General features: G+C 37.4%; 1 protein-coding gene across 1 annotated transcript in view; it reads right to left on the bottom strand.

Annotated features, from left to right (window-relative positions):
- The window catches only part of RAB2A (RAB2A, member RAS oncogene family), a 150,296-nt gene extending 129,773 nt beyond the window's left edge, over positions 1-20,523 (bottom strand). Inside the window, exon 1 of the mRNA XM_077166840.1 lies at positions 20,179-20,523. Within this exon, the coding sequence (XP_077022955.1) occupies positions 20,179-20,224 (46 nt within the window). The 5' untranslated portion in view covers positions 20,225-20,523. The remainder of the gene's footprint in view (positions 1-20,178) is intronic.
- Between the last annotated feature and the right edge of the window lie 261 nt (positions 20,524-20,784).

Raw genomic sequence — 20,784 nt, 5'->3', positions numbered from 1 at the left:
GTCTTCAGATGAATGTGATGTACACTACATTTTGAGAACAACTGCTCCAGACAAATCCAAGTAAAATGCTGGTTTTAGTGCCCATTCCTCTTCAATTTATTTTCCAAGTTGTAACTAATCTGAAGCCACTGCAAACTTGGCATAAGAGATAATTGAAATTTTTGGATACTTGTTTCATAACAGAGCAAGTGAGTTCAAAACTGTTATCCTGGTTTTCACTTGGTATTTTTGGCAATTATTCAGCTAAAATTGCATGTAGCCAGCTTCATTTCCCCACTACCTGCCAAATACCCAAAGGACTAATAAAGATAAGTATTCCTTTTTTATTGCATCTACAGAGTCATATAATCATGTTTACATGCATGTACTCTATTAGTATTTAAAATATCTGCACTGATTTTGACAGTTTGCAAGGTGGCCATATGTTCTCCCCACATACACAATCCTACTTGATCACAATAATAAACCTATGAAATCAGTAAGGTAGGAATTATATCCCCATTTTAAAGATGAATACACTGAAGCGTAAGTGACATACTTGAAGTAAACGCAGTAAGAGGCAGGGATGAAATTCAAAATGAGGTTCTTGATCCCAAATCTTAATTTTCCCCCACTTTACCAGTTAATCTCCTGAATTTGTCACTTCTCAGGAACATATTACTATTTGTAAACAATGGCTCTCCTAAATAAAAAGAAAGCTATCTCACTTTCCAAGTATCAGTAGCAATATTAAGAGGAAGAATAGAATGCTCCATAGCCTAGTGTCTCTGAGGGGGCAGAAAATTAATAAAGGAAGGTGGGGGTTGGGGGTTGGGAGAGAATACTATTTCTATGGCCCTTGTTTTATTCCAAACAATAATGTTCAAGCTGGGTCACATGGATAAATAAGGTATATTAACACACTTTAATCTGACAACTTTGTTAATCCTTTCATAAGTAAAGATTTCAAATAGGAACTGCAACATCTCAGAAAGTTTGAAGAGGATATTTTTTCATGATGCTGTATGGAAGGAAGAAGGTCTCTGGGTATAAATGTAAAATATAACTACGTACAGCAAATTTATTGTATATGATCTTTAAGTAGCACAATTTGACATAAATACAAATGAGCTATTTATCATCTAAATGGCAGCAAAATTAAAGGCTGCCAACAAAAAAAGCTATTTTATGCAAATGGCAGATTATAATAAAAAAGAGGCAAAGAAAAAATGTTAACAGTAAATAAATCACACTGCTAAATTCTCAAACACAGACTAAGCATCAGTCAACATAAACAACTAATGTTGAGATTAGCCTGTTGAATTTAAGCACACTTTATACCAAGCTCAAAATTAAATATTCTAAATCATATATATATACATATATATTTTAGGTGCATGGTCTGGGAATCGAACCCGGGTCTCCAGTATGGAAGGCAAGCATTCTACCACTGAAACACCCACACACACTTCTAAAGCGTATTTTTAATGGAAAGTGATTTGGCAGTATCTATCAGAACTTATCATCACGTGACTCCGAAATTTTATTTATTACACATATGCAATACAAGAATGCTAGCACAGCAGTGTTTATAACAAATATTCATCAATAGGTATAGAAAGACATTTGTTATTTCTGACACCTAGCATCAGAGCACCCTTCTGTAAGCTCCCTGGCAACTATTAGACAGGAGACCTAGACTGAGCCAATCAGATGTTTCTGTCCAGAACTTGGAATCCTGAAGGAGTGTTACAATTCAGAGACCAGGAGAGTCAAGTGGCATGCATCCAGTTTCTTCTTACGCAGCTACTGACAACAGAAATTTGATTGTGTCTTGCCTTCCCTGTGAACCATCTAGTTTCCAGAAAAATCTTCTTTGGCTAAAGATAACCAGAGCTGGTTTTTGTTGTTTACTACCACAGACCGAGACCAACAGAATAATTAACTAATTAAATTTATCACTGTTTAGCTATGTAGGTTTTTAAAAAATGAGGTAGATTTGTGTGGTAGATATGTGGTGATATGAAAGACACCCAAGACTTAGAGGTAGGTGAAAAAAATAAAAGTAAAGACCAGTACTGTATATTCCTAATGTAGATTCGGTAGATGGACATAGCATGCTTATATATGCATAGAAAATTTCCGGAAAATAAATGATCTATTGTTTACCATGCTTACATAAGGAAAGTGATAGTGGGATGCAGTTTTCTTTTTTTTTTTTTACCATGAGCATTCATCACTTTTACCATTTAAAAAAAAAAAAGCTGCATTTACAAGTTTTTCAAAGGTTCTATTTTTAATAGAAATACTACACAGTAATACTTTCATGGGCCTCATCCAGCTATGTCTATAGAGACATGACATGGCATTTTAATAACCAGCAAATTTTCTAGTGTGACCAAAAACAGTTATTTTAAATGTTAGTCTACTAAGAAAATTACAAGGAAGCCTACAAGTAAAATAATGTGTCGTGAAAAAGAAGAGCATGAATTTTTTTTCCTCCTAAAAGCCTCTGAAGAATAAATACTACCATTATCTATTCAGCAGTATTTTTTAACAAAACTTAAATTCATGGCTAAAGCTGAAAATTCACATATTCACAGGCACTCAAATCCAACATGGCTTTTCCATTTCTCCTGTAAATTTTCCAAGAATGGAAACTTTAAGCCAGAAGGGGAAAGGGTATAGGGTGGGAGTAGAAGACCAAGAAAGGAAAAATATGGTTAAATGGAGGAAGAGAACCATTAACTACTGTTAGAAAATCTGAGTTAAGGGTAGAAATTAACTCCATTTCAGAGTGTGGGGAAAAAGGCTTCTGATTTGAAGCTGTTGAGAGGATAAAAAACCACAGCATGGCACCAAGATTGCTTTTGTTTTATTCCCTGACAAAATCCTAAAAGAAACCTTATACTGCCACACTTTTATAACATTTCTGGGATAAGGTCATTCAACCTTCCTGGCAAAATAAAAGAACTGTGAAAAGCTCTGCTCAGTCCTCTGTTCTCCTCACATAACTAACATAAAGATAGATGTCAGAACAGCAAAAGGATGCTACAGGATAATCAGGCGGAACCCTTCAAACATATAAGACCAAGACTGACCACGTCATACCTATTATTCACTTATAAAATGGAGTCAAAATTCTTGCTGTGAGAACACAAATGAAGGCCACAGCACAGTACTCAGCATATGCTCAATAAATGTTTAATATGTGATGAACCATTTGCTCCAGTTAGAACGAATCCTCTCTATGCTCCTTCTGTACTTTGTACATATCTCTATCACACTGTTCTGTAGTTTTTGTGGCAAATTGGTCCCCTTTAAGGCAGGACATGTCACTCATTTTTTCTAAGTCCAGCACTACCAAAATAGTATCTTAAATTTCTTCAAAAGAAAGATATGACTCCAGTCCTCTATACTTTGCATAAATTCCATCTTCCCAGGCCTAATATGTGCCCCACCAGACCCTGCTTGAACTGCTCTAGCAACGAACCAACTTACCACTTAATAAGCTCTTTCCATTTTATATAGTGTTCAAACCTCACTCTTTTCTAACTCATGGTTCTGGTTCTGCCCACAAAAAGTCACAAAGGGTAAGTCTCAGCCCTTTTCTATATGACAGTCACCTTGGTATCTGTTAGAAACAATTCTACTCGCCTTTAAGCTTTCTCTGTTTTTATATTAAAATGTTTCAGTATTTCAACCCATCTTAAAACTTCAAATTGTACAGTCTTCAAACTACCTTGATTGGTCTCCTGGGCATACTCCAGTTTTCTCAAGCCAGAACTTCTATAAATGGTTGACCAGGGCAGAACTATCACCAGCCCTGTCTGGACATTACACTTTTACTGACCTAGCATCACATTAATTGTTTTGTTAGTTTTATTACTTATCTGATTCATACTGAACCAACTCATGTAAAACTTATCATATTCTCAGAAATGCACTGCTATTTAACCAGCTGACCTCCATTTTTTATTTGTACAGTTATTTTTGTAATGAAAATATAGGGCCTTAACTTCATTTTTAATAAATTTTGCTTTATTAAATTTAGCCAAACCTTCTGCCTATCAACTTCATTTTAGAATCTACTTGTTATATTCCACACATTAGTTCTTTCAACCAAATCGTACCTTATCCAAGTTGCTGACAATGTTAAATGCAGAGAGTCCAGGAGTGCATGGACCATCTCTCCAGCTTGCTTATAAGGGCAGCCCTTTATGGCTACAGTCATTAAATCAGTTAAAAACCCACTTAGTTATAAAACAGAACTTCTTCATCTCAGATCCAAGGTTATCCTGAAAAAGTGAATAAATATCTTTACTTAAGTGGACTGATGAATCAATTCATGTGCCAGGCATACAATTTTTATTGATTTAATTTATAATTGATTATTTTCCTTTTAATTACATATTGTTTCAAGTAAAATTTTGAAGTGATTTGGGACATGTGGACATATTTACTTTGCCCTTTGAAAAAGTTAAAATAAACCAATAATACTTCATCTAGAGAGGTAAGATAACCTTTGAACAAAAGATTCATTTATATAGAAGACTTCTGTAGATCTACAAAATAGTCTCTTTTACCAAAGAGGTTGAAAATTGAGAGATATTATTCAAGTGGTATCTTGAGCACTTGAGTTCTCAGAATGCCAAGAGTGAGTATAGAAGACTGCTGGCCTCACCAACTCTTCAGATTCCTGAACACTAAGTGAAAAGGACAAACCCCTGCCTGTTATTCTCAATCTCAAGTGGCTCCTAAGGACATCTGAGAGAAAAAAAGACTTTTCTTTTATTGAGTCCAGGGGGAATTTAAGTATCAGAGAACTGTCATTTTGCAGATTAACACATGATCTTGTTTCCTTCACCCCAAGCAACTAGCTTGAAGTCAACACAGTGGATGGCCTCTTCTATAGGCAACACTATCCCAACTAACTTTATTTTAAAATGCTCAACAGATTGGAAAAATTTTCTCTAAACAGATATATTACTATTAATTACACACTTCGCAGTTTACAAGGCACCTGCACACACTATTTTAAGCATCAAAAAAATTCTGCAAAGTAGGTAAGACATTACAGCTGCCTTTTTTAGATGAGCAAACTAAAATTAGCAGGTTTAAACTTTACTAAGGTCAAAACTAAGCAGCCAAATGTTAAAATAAATTCAGTTTGAAATGTTGGTGATCAATGAAGGGGAGGGGTAAGGGGTATGGTATGTAAAATTCTTTTTTCTCTTTCTGTTTTTGTTTTATTTTTCTGTTGTCTTTTTGTTTCTTTTTCTGAATTGATGCAAATGTTCTAAGAAATGATCATGATGATGAATATGCAACTATGTGATGATACTGTGAATTACTGATTATATATGTAGAACGGAATGAGTATATATTAAGGATGTTTGCGTTTCTTGTAATTTTTTTTAATTAATAAAAAATTATAAAAAAAAAACAACTAAGCAGCGAGCCCTATACTAATCAAGATATTCTACTTAGAAGAGTGCTGTTTAAGGTAAAATAACAGAGAAGACTTAGAATAATACGTTACTTGCCTCAGCTGTATGGTAGTTATTGTTAAAGGTGGACAAATATAAAATGGGAGTCATCCACCAATTTTGGTATTAGTTCAAATAGGGTTGACAGATTACTTTGAAGGTCACTCTTATGCTAGCTTCAGTTAGACACTGCTACCTATGACAGCTTGCCAAACCCTAACCAAAACCATTCCTGCCAATCCCAAAGAACACCTAGGGCAATATATTAGATTCTACAAAGGTTCCATGCACTAGGGTAACTTTCCAGAAACCTACAACCTCCAGATGGATCCCTGGGCCAGATAAGAGCTGAAACCTAAAGAGGCCATCCTCTCCAGAACATCAACTGGTTCCATCCCCCATCCCACAGTATCGATAGCCCTTCCAACACGGAAAAGTTGGAATGGGCATAGCCCAAATACCCCTAAAGAGTGGCAGAAAGATCAATGATGATGGTGGAGTTACACAGAGAAGGCAGGGTTTAACAAATAAGTATTATTGCTGAATCATTATATTGATATTTCTTTCAGTCTCCAGTATCTTAGAGCAGCTAGAAGTAAAAACCTAAAATTGTAGAACTGTAACCCATATCAAACTCTGTAATCTGTTCTACAACTAACTGTTGCACTCTGCTTTGAAATTTATTGCCTTTTTTGGTATATATGTTATCTTTCACAAAAAAGAAAAAATAAAATAAAATTGATGGCCCCCTTCACAAAAAAATACTTGAATAATGTTTTGAGCTGTTAAAATACATTATATATAGCAGGAAAAATGGTGACATGGTAGGGCTGATAGCAAGAATGTGGACCACCTGATAATTACTTGGGTGAGTAATTAAGATTTCCTAGTAAAGCTAAAGATGTGCATATGTGTACATATGTTACTAGAATAAAACTTTTAAAAAAATCTATGGGACTGTACAACACAAACACACTCTAAGGTAAACCACAGAGTACAGTTAACAGTGCAATTATCAGAATGTGCTTTCAATTCTACCAAATGTACCACACTAATGCAAGGTATTAATAATAAGATGGTATATGGGAATCCTGTACTTTATGATTTTTTTTTTTTTTTGGTATACCCATTTAAAAAGAGACAGAAAAAGGAATCAGAAGACAACAAGATTTAGGAGTGGCCAGTTCCCCAAGATCTGTTTACACAGCTTCTCCAGGATTCCTATGAGACCTCTTTAAATCCTGAACATAAACCTGTTCTCTTGAGTTAGGTGGAATTGGTTTCTGTTTCTTGTAATCAAATAGGACCATCCTAAAACAAAACCCTAGTCTTTGTAAATCATCAGTGGACTTGAATGGTCATATAGATTAAATTAAGCAAAACTGCTAAAAATATAGATACTGAAAATAAATGAAAACAATCTCGAAAAAGCAAGGAGCTTTACATAAAACATCTAGATGAAGACAAATACGATTATGTACAAGGTGATAAATACCAGAAAAGTAAGAAAATGCCAACACAGGCTAAGAAGGAAACAATTAGTCTAGGACAGCATACTGCCCAAAGTATCTGCTGGCCAAAAATAAGCTTGGCCAAAAATAAGCTAGCTAAGTGAGGATGTGGAAAAAAAAAAAAAAAGCATAACATATTGAGACACAAGAAGGACAAAAGAAATTATTTTTGCTATAATCAGCATTATCAGACACTAAACCACTGGTCAATTGGGTTTGTTTTCCAAATGCATATGGGGTAATTATAGAAACGCTCAAAAGAGTAGGATAAAAGGATATTAATGTAAGATATTATACATGTCTTACTCAAGTTACTGTTATATACATTATCTCATTTATTTATTTCCATTTTATAGATGAGGACACCAAGACTCAGGGAGGATAACTAAGTTGCCCATGGTCAATCAGCTGGTAAGTAGAAGAGAAAGGACTTTATCCTAGCTCTATACAGGGTAGTTCTGCCCTATTTTGCACAAGTGGAGATCAAAGAATCTTTCCATCTGTTAGTGACGGCGGATGGGAAGAAATAAATCTGTTTAAGGAAAGTGAAGAACCATGCATTCCACAGCAACTCAATGAATCAGGCAAAAAATCTAATATGGAACCTGAGAATCAAGAAATAAGTATGATATTGGAGAAAGGACATGGACTTTGAGTTAGAAGTACCTAGGCTCAAATTTCAGTTTTGTCTGTTACCAGCTGTGTGATGTGACAACCTGTCTCCCTTTACTCATCTGTACAAGAGACTTCCTCACAGATAGTACTGTTCAGATTTAATGAGCCATGCTACTGGTGCAAACTAGACAAACTCCACTAGAGAATCAGTTGTATATTAATATTTTTTCAGAACATTACAAAGTATTGTTTTTAAAAGGGACCAGAAGAGAAATTTCTTTCAGGGCTCAACATCAAGAATAATTAACTATATGCAGGTATATATTTTCTTTTTTAAAAAAAATAATGCAGGGTGGGAGATAGGGAGTTAAGGCATAATGGGTACAGACTTTCTATTTAAGGTAATGGAAAAGTTTTGGTAAAAGATGGTAGCGAGGGTAGCACAATATTGTGAATGTAATTAATACCACTGAATTATATGCTTCAGAGTGGTTAAAATGGGAATTTTTTGTTATGTGTATTATATATATTACCAAAATTTAAAAAAAAAAGAATATTCTAATTAGGGTAAATGAGCAGGATTGCCTTTGGACAAATCTTAGTGTTAAATATGCTTCCCACTTCAAGGAAGTATACACAACCCTATATTATATTTTTCTAGTATTAATGCATCTGATCTCATCTTACTTTTTCTATCATTTGTCCCTTAACTCTCTGTGGTAAGTAGAATAATGTCTCTCCCAAAATGTTCACACCCTGGAACCCGTGTTAACTTACATGGCAAAGGAGACTTTGCAAATATGATTAACATTACAGACTTTGAGATGGGAGAACATCCTGGATTATCTAATCATGAGTCCTTAAAAGCTTCACTCAGAGAGAGAGACGAGGCAACTGAATAAGACAGAGAGATGGAAAATGAGAAATGTGGGCCCGCTGTTCTTGGCCTTGGAGATGGAGGAAGGAGTCCAAGGGCCAAGGAATGTGGGTATGTGAGGGGACTCGAGAAGCTGCAAACAACCATCCTGTGGCAACAAGCAAGGAAATGGGGATCTCAATCCTACAGCTGCAAGGGAATGTATTCTGACAACTGCCCGAATGTACAAGGACCTCCAGAAAGAAACATATCTCTGCGTGATAACCATGCCAAACTTCTGAATTACAAAATTGTATAAGATAATAAATTTATGTTGTTTAAGGTGCTAAATGTGGTCACTTGTTACAGCAGCAATGGAAAACTAATATACCCTCCTTCTCTCATTTACATTAAAAAAAAAACTAAAAATGTAAGCCCTCAAATCCTTTCTGAAACAGAGGAGTATCAATTTTTTAAAAATTAGTTAATGCATGTCGCCCTCTCAGGAGTCTCTCTAGCACACATTCACCATGCACTGAATCAGTAATTGTGCCAGGCCTGGTGCTGCATCCAAGGAGTTCACTGCAGCATGCATCCATCAATATTCATTATCTTCCTTTCTCCCTCAGATTTGGCGAGAAACATAGTAACTGCCAACTACACCTGTCAATGGGAACCTTTTGAAGATAGAACTAGAAGAAACCTAAAAAGTTACATCATAACCAAAGAAAGAAAATACTGAGAATGGATGAAGGTAAAGGGCAAAGAGGAATGAAGCCAGAGTACCAGAGTACCCTAGTTGAAGAGCATGGCCTCAGGCATCAGACAGCTGTAGTTCTCTACTCCACCACTAAATAAAACGATCTGCCCAAATGACATAGGTCAGTTTCTTCATCTATAAAATGGAAATCTCATATATTTGTTGAAGAATTAGAAGATAAAAAATCTTCGATAATGTGTAGAAACAATAAAAAGTACAAAAGGTTCTTCACAAGAATCTGCTCATCATAGCTTCAAAAGCTAGTGCAATGCTGAATATGAGAATGATAGAGGGAGGAAGGCTGGGGGCACAAATGAAATCAGAAGGAAAGATAGACAATAAAGACTGAGATGGTATAATCTAGGCGTGCCTGGAGTGTACAATGATAGTGACTAAATGTACAAATTAAAAAATGTTTTTGCATGAAGAACAAAGGAATGTCAATATTGCAGGGTGTTGAAAATAGATGATAATACATATTTTTAAACTTTAACTTATGCATTTCCTAATATAACTTATATGGACAGTTTAATTAAACACCATAATTAGGGCATGAGATTTTGCAGGTTTGTCCAGAGTTATGCCCTGATAAATCCCAGAGCGATCTGAACAGTGAATAAAAAAGTATTTGCAGAGTCCCCTTGGGGGAACGGTAAGAAAGGGGGAAAATTCAACTTTTCTATTTGGAGAAGGCCTGATATTCTCACAAGCAGTAAGGACAAAAAAATCAATAGGCTGAACCCACAATCTTGGGGTTTGATCATATGAAACGCATCCCCACATAGGATAGGCTAAACCTACTTAAAATTAGGCCTAAGAGTCACCCCCAGAGAACCTCTTTTGTTGCTCAGATGTGGCATCTCAGCCAACACGGCAAGCAAATTCACTGCCTTCCCCCTCTCTATGTGGGACATGACTTCCAGGGGAGTAAACCTCCCTGGCAACGTGGGACAGAAATCCTAGAACGAGATGGGACTCAGCATCAAGGGATTGAGAAAACCTTTTCGACTGAGAGGGGGAAGAGAGAAATGAGACAAAATAAACTGTCAGTGGCTGAGAGAATTGAAAGGTTATCCTGGAGGTTATTCTTACACATTATATAAATAATCCCTTTTTAGTTTAAGGTGTATTAAGAGGCTAGAGGGAAGTGTCTAAAACTGTAGAGCTGTGTTCCAGTAGACATGTTTCTTTAAAATGACTGTATAATGACACAGCTTTCGCAAAGTGACAGCATAATTGTGAAAACCTTGTTCTGAAGCTCCTTTTATCTACGGTATGAACACATGAGTAAAAAATATGGATTAAAAATAAATAAATAATTTTTTAACTAAAAATAAAAGGGGGAACAAATGTTAAAATAAATTGGGTAGAGGAAAATACTAGTGGTCAATGAGATGGAGGGATAAGGGGTATGGTATGCATGATTTTTTTCTTCTTTCTTTTTCTAGAGTGATGTAAATGTTCTGAGAAATGATCATGGTGATGAATATACAACTATGTGATGATATTGTGAACCACTGATTGCACACCAAGTATGGAATGTTCATATGTTAATGTTCGTGTTGTGTATTGACTGATTTCATTAACAAAAATTTTTTTAAAAAAACTAGTGCAATGGAGAATTCATAGAAATTTCTGGATATACCTTAGGGAACACTTACATGAAACCCCAGAAGGCAGAAAATTTGACAGGAGACAAAAAGAATCAATTCTGGGAAAACAGGCAAAAAAGGACCCATATCTGACCAGCAGAGAAACATTACAGTACTACTACTACTAACATTAACACAGGTGTCCAGGACTCATTGGAAGCTACTTAAATGTCTCTGAGGATGAGATCCAAGTACTCTTGAGTTGAGAAACACTGCAGGAATGAAGAGTCAACTATGTACATAAGTATGATAGCAGAGGAAATCTGACATCTTTTTGCTAGGCATCTTTTACTTATAAATGAAGAATTGTAGTTGCAACAATGTTTTAAAAATTTTTTTAGTATTAACCTCTGCTTAGAAATCCCTAATGTCTCTTGTTACCCATAAAATGAAAATCATGGTGGTGCCCACGCAAAAAAAAAAAAAGAAAATTATGATCATTATTCAAAAGTAGGGGAGAACTGCTCTATTTCTGACACTGGTTTTCATTTTTGGATGTGACGTACAAGAAATAAGAAATAATATTTTACATTGTGGCCCAGTATACACACGCACATGTGCACACACACACTGAAACCAGTTATCACAGAATACAGCCTTATCATGCAGGATGTGGTCCTATGTTTTCTGTTTCATGCTACTCTGCTCCATTAAAATAAATAAATAAATAAAGTGCTGGCTTTAACCCAGTAAACTGATTTCATAACTCATTAATAGGGTACCTGGAGTTTAAAAATACACAATTTAGGGATACAATAGAAAGGGCAGCAATGTTTTATGACTTGAAAATGAATGAGGCTGATGAAATCAAAGGAAAAGCTTCATGCAGAAAACAAGTTAGAGAGGGGACAAAGTGGTTGTGTCTTATAGCAAAGGACACAGTCTCAAAGACTTACAATGAAAAGAGGAAAATAAAATGGAGTAGGCACAGCTGGACAAGACTGAGAAGAAAAACAGCTGAGCAGGCAAAATTAGAATCTGCTCAAATAAAACAATAAAATTACCGGCTACTGAGAGAGAAGGAAAACTAGAGAGATAACTCAGGGTTGGGGTGGGCAATGGGGGAAATACAGGAGAAAATTAATTTCATGTCAAAGCTGGAAAAGGAATGGAACAGAGACTAAAAGACAAGAGTGCCAAGAAGGAAGAGAGGGGCATTATTAGGGATGATAAGGAGATAGGCTCATCAAGAAAAAAGAGTCCAAAAGCTGTTGTGGTTCAACATAAAGTCTAGGAGAAATATAAATACTAGGGAATGAAAATAGCAAAGAACCTGGATTAGGAATAGGAGAAAGAGAAAGAAAAGGACCTGTCAAAAATCTTGAAATTACAACATTTGCACACCAATGTTTATAGCAGCATTATTTACAATTGCGAAGGGATGGAAACAGCCAAAATGCCCATCAACAGATGAGTGGCTAAACAAACTGTGGTATATACATACGATGGAATATCATGCAGCTTTAAGACAGAATAAAGTTATGAGGTATGTAACAACATAGATGGACCTTGAGGACATTATGCTGAGTGAGATTAGTCAAAAACAAAAGGACAAATACTGTATGATCTCACTGATATGGACTGACATTAGTGAATAAACTTGGACTATTTTGTTGGTAACAGAGACCATCAGGAGATAGAAATAGGGTAAGATATTGGGTAACTGGAGCTGAAGGGATACTGATTGTGCAACTGGATTGAATATAAAAACTCAGAAATGGACAGCACAATACTACCTAACTGTAATGCAATTATGTTAAAACACTGAATGAAGCTGCATGTGAGAATGATAGAGGGCTGGGGACATAAATGAAATCAGAAAGAAAGATGTTAAAGATCAAGATGGTATAATCTAGGAATGCCTAGAGTGTTTAATAATAGTGAAATGTACAATGTACAAATTTTAAAAATGTTTTGGCATGAGGAAGAACAAAGGATTGTCATTATTGCAGGGTGCTGAAAATAGATGATAACTAATACTTTAAAATGTCACAATATGTGTGAGACTAAAGCAAAAAACGTTTATTTGTTACAAAATTTAGATCTTGACTAGAGCATTTCCTAATATAATTCATGTAGATACTTCGACTGAATGTCATAAGTACTTGGAATCTCAGGTAGCACATGAAATTTTGTTGGTTCGTCCAGAGTGATTCCCCGATGAATTCCAGAATGATTTGATTAGTGACTGGAAAAGTATTTGCAAGCCCCCTTCGGGGAATGGTGAGAGTGGGGAGAAATTCAACTTCCCCAAGTTGAATTCTTGATATTCTCACAAGCAGTGTGGACAACCAAAGCTATAGGCTGAGCCCCCAGTCTTGGGGTGTGTTCACATGAAACTTAACCCCACAAAAGATAGGTCAAGTCTACTTAAAATTTAGGCCTAAGAGTCACCCCCAAGAGAGCCTCTTTTGTTGCTCAGATGTGGCCTCTCTCTCCAGCCAACATGACGAGCAGTCTCACTACCCTCCCCCTCTCTGCGTGGGACATGACTCCCAGGGGTGTGGACCTTCCTGGCAACGTGGGACAAAGATCCTGGAATGAGCTAAGACTCAGCATCAAAGGATTGAGAAAAACCCTAGAATGAGCTGAGAATTAACATCAAGAGACTGAGAGAACTTTCTCGACCAAAAGGGGGAAGAGCAAAATGAGGCAAAGTGTCAATGGCTGAGAGATTCCAAACAGAGTTGAGAGGTTATCCTGGAGGTTATTCTTACGCATTAAGTAGATATCACCTTGCTGTTCAAGATGTAGTGGAGAGGCTGGAGGGAACTGCCTGAAAATGTAGTGCTGTGTTCCAGTAGCCATGTTTCTTGATGATGATTGAACAATGATATAGCTTTCACAATGAGACTCTGTGAATGTGAAAACTTTATGTCTGATGCTCCTTTTACCTACTATATCAACAGAAGAGTAGAACATATGGAATAAAAATAAATAATAGGGGGAACAAATGTTAAAATAAATTCAGTTTGAAATAGTGGTAAATGAAAGCAAGGTGTAAGGGGTATGGTACGTATAGTTTTTTTTTTCTCTATTATCATTTTATTTCTTTTTCTGTTGTCTTTTTATTTCTTTTTCTAAATTGATGCAAATGTACTAAGAAATGATGAATATGCAACTATGTGATGATATTAAGAATTACTGATTATATATGTAGAATGGAATGATTTCTAAATGTTTTGTTTGTTATTTTTTTAATAATAATAAAAAATCTTGAAATTACAAACAGCATCCATAGAGCAAAAGCGTAAGTATGACATCATGTAAATTCTACAGCTAAAAGATGTTTCAGACATGTTTCAGCTCCCTCATTTCATAAATGAAATTGCTAAACATCTAAAAAAGGGTAAAACTAAACAACATAGTTTAAGGGTACATAAGAGATAAAACTATGAAGAAAAGCAAGGGAAAGTTTAACATAAAATTCATGCTGTTAGAAACCTCTCGGAGGGAGGGAGGGTAATGTGATGAGGATGTGTATTTCTTTAGCATACATGTTTGATTTACTATTCTTGAAAAGATTTATTATTCTTTAAAACTATTAAACTCTAATCCATATTATACAGATAGATATTCCTTAGATTGCATGATATATTTCATAATAAAAACTTAATAGAAGTTTTCTACCTCTGGATTTCCAAGTTTATTTTGTACAGTTTGTTTTCTGAAAAGTCTAACAAATAAACTTGCTTCATATAATAAAACTATTTAAGCCATTGGCCATTGGTTTTGCAACAAGAAGTTCTATCTCAAATCTAGTGAATCTCTGGAAGATGGGTCACTGAATCTTTTCTCTCTTTTAAACATACACCCCCTAAAGCTCTACCGTAGAGTAGTAGAGTAGTAGAACCCATTCCTGCCCTACATCCCCTAGGATTTTGCTCCTCTCTCATATTTTCAACTTGAAGTTTCCCCTATTTTAAAACATATACATACACACCTATCTTGCTTCCAACTGTAAACTTCTCTCTTTTCCTTCTCTTTCACTGTCAAGTTTTCAAAGAAACAGCCCACATGGTGGCTCTACTTCTTACTTTCCAATGTTTCTTTTTTTAAAACCACTTATATTTAAAATTTTAAAAAGAAAAAAAAAGGGGGAAGGAACCTTACAATATAGAAAGTCCCAAAGCAGCCACAACAACTCTTTCAATACAAATATGCAATCTTAACTCCTCTCCCTAGAATCACCTGTTAAATGTATCATTTTCAGGACATTTCCTATGCATTTATATGTGTACACACACACACACATATATATATGTATATATATACATAAAAATGCATTTTAATCCACATATATGGATTTTTTTAAAAATACATATTTTTATATAAATGAAACTGTATCTTTTACAATATTCTGTAACTTGCTTTCTCTCCCTCATTCAAGTCTCAGTCCAACATTGTAGCAAAACATGAATGACTCCGTAGTATTTAACCAGCAATTCCTGATTTCTGCTGCATTTAACATTGGTCATTTCCTCTGGACTCTGGCTCTTCTGCTGGATTCCATGACACTACTTGTCCAAAGTCTCTTTTCCTTTTTGACTCTTTCTTGTTAGTGTCCTTTGCTGCTTATTTTCCCCCATCTGCCTCAAGAACACTGATGGCTACAACCATCATGACCAAGGCTTTCTTTCCTTCAATGAGCCCTCACTATCACTTTATTACAGGAAAACAGCTCGGATGGATCCCCACTTGTCATTAGTTTAGTGGGTGAACTCATGTTCCAAAATAAGTTTTAATCAAACAAAATCTTACATTTTGGGTGGGATATATCATTTCCTTATAAAATTCATTTGAACTACAGTGTAATAAGCAAGCCCCTTTGCCAAAGCAGGAAGAATTAGATAAATGGAGAAGGACATTTCAGAAGGGATTAAATTTATTTTTTTACTTTATTCTTACCTTTATTTTTTTTTTAACTTTGTTGTATAATATAGCAAATATACAAAACAAAGAAAGAAAAAAGCAATAGTCTTCAAAGCACTCTTCAATAAGTAGTTACAGGACAGATCCTAAAGTTTGTCACAGGCTACCACACCATCATCTCAGATTTTTCCTTTCAGCTGCTCCAGAACATTGGAGGCTAGAAGGAATACACATTTTTTATCATCATTTTTTTTCTTTTTTGTGAAAAGTAACATATATACAAAAAAGCAATAAATTTCAAAGCACAGTACAACAATTAGTTGTAGAACAGATTGCAGAGTCTGGTATGGGTTACAATTCTAGAATTTTAGATTTTCACTCCTAGCTGCTCTAAGGCACTGGAGACTAAAAGAAACATAAACATAATGATTCAGCAATCACATACATTTGTTAACTACCATCACCTTTGATCTTTCTCCCACTTTTTAGAGGTATTTGGGCTATGTCCATTCTAACTTTTTCATGTTGGAAGGACTGTCAGTAATAAAGGGTAGGGAAATGGAACTAGCTGATGTTCTGGAAAGGCTGGCCCCTCTAGGCTTCAGGAATTATCTGGCCCAGGGATCCATCTGGAGGTTGTAGGTTTCTGGAAAGTTACCCTAGTGCATGGAATCTTTGCAGAATCTTATTTATTAACCTAGGTGTTCTTTAGAATTGGCAGGAATGGTTTCGGTTGGGGTTTGACAAGTTATGATAGGTAGCAATGTATAATTGAAGTTTATAAGAATAACCTCCAGAGTAGCCTGTCGTGTCTATCTGAACTCTCTCAGTCACTGATACCTTATTTGTTATACTTCTTTCCCCACTTTTGGTCAGAATGGCATTGCTGATCCCATAGTGCCAGGGCCAGACTTGAGGAAGGGATTAATTTTAAGTGTAATTTATTAATAAATAGTCATATGTTATGTAAACCTTTGCTTTCCTATATAACCCAATAATTTCAAAAATGTAGATAATGAATTCTCAGATAATGAGGACTCCATGAATATATGTTGATAGTTCTCAAATCTCTAACCCAGGTCATTCTATCGTGAGCTGCAAACATGTACTTCCAACAACCTTCCATACATTTCCACCTTGCCCACTTAGCAAACCCCCACCCATTATTGGAATTTCAGTCCAAACATCTACCTTTCCTTTCTGTACCACACTTAAAGAAGTTACCCCTTTGCAAAATCCTCCTCAAGAGCCATCTACTTATCTACTAAAAATGTGATTGAATGGCCTTCCTTTTTATCTAAGAAAAAGGGCAAAAGTCTTTCAAACTTCAACTCCATGTAGAGGTGGGGAGAAGTGGGACAGAGAAGGAGAGAAGAGAGGTGGGGCCAATATAACACAACAGAGTGGTGGAGTTTGTTACCATCTTAAAAGAATGGATGAACAGGAGTTGGCCAGGTGAGAATTTTGACCTAAATCTTTTCTTTTCTTTTGGGAGAGACAGGAACAAGACAGATCATTCCATACAGGAAAAAAAAAATGCAATGGAGTTTGGTGCCTTTGTGTGAGAAGGTTAAAATGGTAGGCAGTAGGCACATGCCAGAATTTTAGGAGTAACAATAGGCTTATTACAATTTTTCTCTCCCTCTATACTTGATAATTACCTGCATATGGTATTTGGCTAGGCTTGCTAAAAAACACTTTCTACTTTATATCCAGATATTAACAACATATTTTCCTAAAAGATTTTTCAGAGATATTACCAAAAAATTTTTTAACTATATTTCTACTGTATTTGACCTTACAGTAAGAAAATAAATAGTTCAAAAGTATCATGATCACCTAAAAACTTTAAAAGATGCCTTTTTTATAAAAAGGGAACTTTAAAAAGGAAAAATGTGCACTTTTTTCTCAGAAAAAATACATATTTCACAAGAGAGAGAATAGTAAATTTCTTCACTCTATAATGCATATTTTTCACATTGAAATATTTTTAAAAAATCAAGATAGACCTCACACTATTGCTTTAATGTCATCCTTTTTATTTTTGAGGGGGGAACCTATTTTAAATGTATCTGACAACTATGGACATACTTTGATAAAAGGAAATATGGTAAAGGATTCTAAAAGTCAAAAAATTGTGCTGTCAAATTATTAGCATACCTTAACAGGAATATAATGGCCTGCTTGCTACTCTTTCATTAATTTAATGAAATAGTGCCTGCCTCTACTACCCTCTTTCTGAAATAACAAACTATACAAAACGTCTCTTTCTGCCCTCAAGAAATATATAATGGAGTACAAATGCCTACACAAGTATTTAGAGAATAGTCTGGAATTCATATTAGAACACTGATACAAAGTGAGAAACATGAATCCAGCAGAGGAGACAATTCCAGCCAGGATAATAAGAGACTCCTGTCACATCTTAAGGACTTAATATATGTTGACTCTGAAGACATGGAAGACTCTGGTTAGACTGAAGGGCTGAAAGAATTTCCACATGAAGATTGTGGTTAAAGGCACTGTAAGCAAAGGGAACAGCAGGAACCAGGAAAAGGCAGGGGAATCAGCCAGTGGGCCTCAATGGCAGAAGCACAGTGGGAAATAGTGAACAGAAGGAATTAAGACTAGAAAAGTAGCAAGGGCCAAAATATGGAGTTCTCTGAAGGGCAGACTAAAGAACGTGAGCAGAGGAGTAGATTCCTAACAGCCATGTTTCAGGAAGATTAAGAAGACCACAAACTATACCAGCTAAACTGGAGAGGGGACAAAGTGCTGCTGTATACAGTCCAGTGTCACGTATTCAGTACCCGAATCAGGTGGCAACAATAGCAATGACAAGAAATTTCTTCCCTTTTAAACTGCCAAGATTATTTTGGATGAAGGTAAATTCCAAGAGAACAGACTTGTTAATATCTGTAGCCCCACTACTCCCAGTATAACACTTTACCCATAGTATAATACTTTACCCATTATATTGGAATATAATAAGCTAAAAGAAGGTCTGCAAAGTGTAATTTCCAACTTTGACTACTGCTAAGATAGCCAAATAGCCATAAGCACTCTTCTATTTCTCAAACCCATTCACAGCTAAGGTGAATTTCTTTTCTAATATCATTTTTATAACCAAAATAATATTTTGGCACCTTCAGAACTCCTCTTTTCCTCTTTTCAAATGTCACAGCCGTTTTTCAAGAACATAAATTTGCTACTAAAGAAAACATTTGCAAAATACTGCCTTCCCCAAGATTTTACACAGAAAATCATCTAGTTTCCACACACACACACACACACACACACACACACACCAAAAAATCTTGCTAAATAACCATGTTTACAGGAGAGAGTTCTTTTATGCAGCAGTCAACATGCTTCTTGTGTTAACTTATAGAACAGGCGACATTACTGGAGCAACCACAAGCTGTTGCTTACATTTCCAAAGTTGTGCAGAGTCTAAAGTTGTGCAAGAGTCTCCTCTGAAATCAGACTCTGGTTTATTAATAGTTATAACACCTGAAAATGCTTTAGGTTTATTATTAGATTCAAAGCAATGCCAAAATCACAGGTATTATAAAATATTTTACAATAAGGTTGTTTACTTAGTTGTGAAATATACTCGGATTTTATTTTCAGTAAGAATAACTGAATTTCCTTCTACTCAAATGGACACTGTTAGGTTACCTGAAAATTAGCAATTGTGACCCTGGATTTGATGTATCTGAAAAATGCACCGTATTCTCAGAAAACAATACACACACACACACACAGAACACTGAGAGGCCTTCCCGTACTATTAGATAACCTCAGTTTACACGTGGCAAAAGTCGACCGAATTCTTTTATAGCTTTAATGACCTCGAAAGGGTTCCCCAGTCACCAAGTAATGGGATGTAACTCCTTTCGACTTGGGGAGTTGAGGGTCTTTAGGAAACTAATAATAATAAAACGTTTTTCTTCTTCAGTGGGCTGTCCCACACCAGGAGTTGCTCAGGCCCTGGCAGACAGATTCACGCAGGACGGAAAAGGTGGGACCTGTCAGGAAACCCAAGACCTCCCCCATCACCTTCTACTCTCCTCTGCCTCCCGTCTTTCTCAGGGGGCGCGAAGAGACCCAAGGTGAGGGGACCAGACGACGGGGTGCACTCGTCGAGAAGGCCCTGACTTCTCAGGGCTGGGCCGCCCTCCTGTTATCCCCCTCGCGGATTGCCGATCGCAAACCGCTGCCACGGCCCCGACTGCGCCGCCGACCGGGGTAGCCGGACGGGGGCCAGTGGACTTGGGCCTGGCCAGGCCGCGGCCGCTCGTAGTGCCCACGTCACCAGCTCCAGCACTGCGGAAATGGAGCGACGCGACCGGACGCCGCCCCCAGGCGCCGCTTCCCCCTCCGCCCGGGCCCTGAGGCCGCTGCTGCGGCCGCCGCCGCCGCCCCCGCCGGGGGTCCTCACCAGTATCGCCGATGATGATGTATTTGAAGAGATAGGCGTACGCCATGGCCGCGGCCGCTTGGTGCCAGGGCACACGGCTCCTCCTCCTGCTGCTGCTCCTCCTCCTCGGCGCTCCTCACTCCAAGGCCGCTCACCCTCGAAACTCCAGGCCACGCCCGCTGCCGCCGTCGCCAACCGCCGGGAGTGAGGAGGCGAAGGAAAGCCGAACCAACTGACACCGGCGAAGCCGAAGGAAAACACCGCCCGGCAGAGCCCAGCGAACAATAACGGCCTCCGCAGCGCCTTCGCCCCACCTCAGCGCCGACCCGGAAGTGCTGCGGCCCCCGGCGCCGTTGGTGGGAGGGGGAGGGGCCCCTCACGCCGGCCGCGCCTGCCTGGCCGGAGTCCCGCCCAACCGGAGCCCCGCCCAGCCAGAGCCACAGCGCCGCCCAGCGCCCTGGCGACCGCGCCCTGTCGCCCTGTCGCCCTGTCTCCCTGTCGCCCTGTCAGCCAAAATCCTGGCGAGGCCGGGCGCGGGCGAACTGAACGTTTGAGCGGGCGACCTGGGCGCCAGAGACGCTTGGGGAAGGGAGAGGGGGCTCGGTTCCGTCACCGCCTTGCGCGCGG

This window comes from Tamandua tetradactyla, chromosome 6 (assembly GCF_023851605.1).
Source record: "Tamandua tetradactyla isolate mTamTet1 chromosome 6, mTamTet1.pri, whole genome shotgun sequence".
In the NCBI taxonomy this organism is placed as follows: Eukaryota; Metazoa; Chordata; class Mammalia; order Pilosa; family Myrmecophagidae; genus Tamandua; species Tamandua tetradactyla.
The sequence above is the reverse complement of the archived record's forward strand: the minus strand, read 5'-3'. Positions and strand labels throughout refer to the sequence as shown.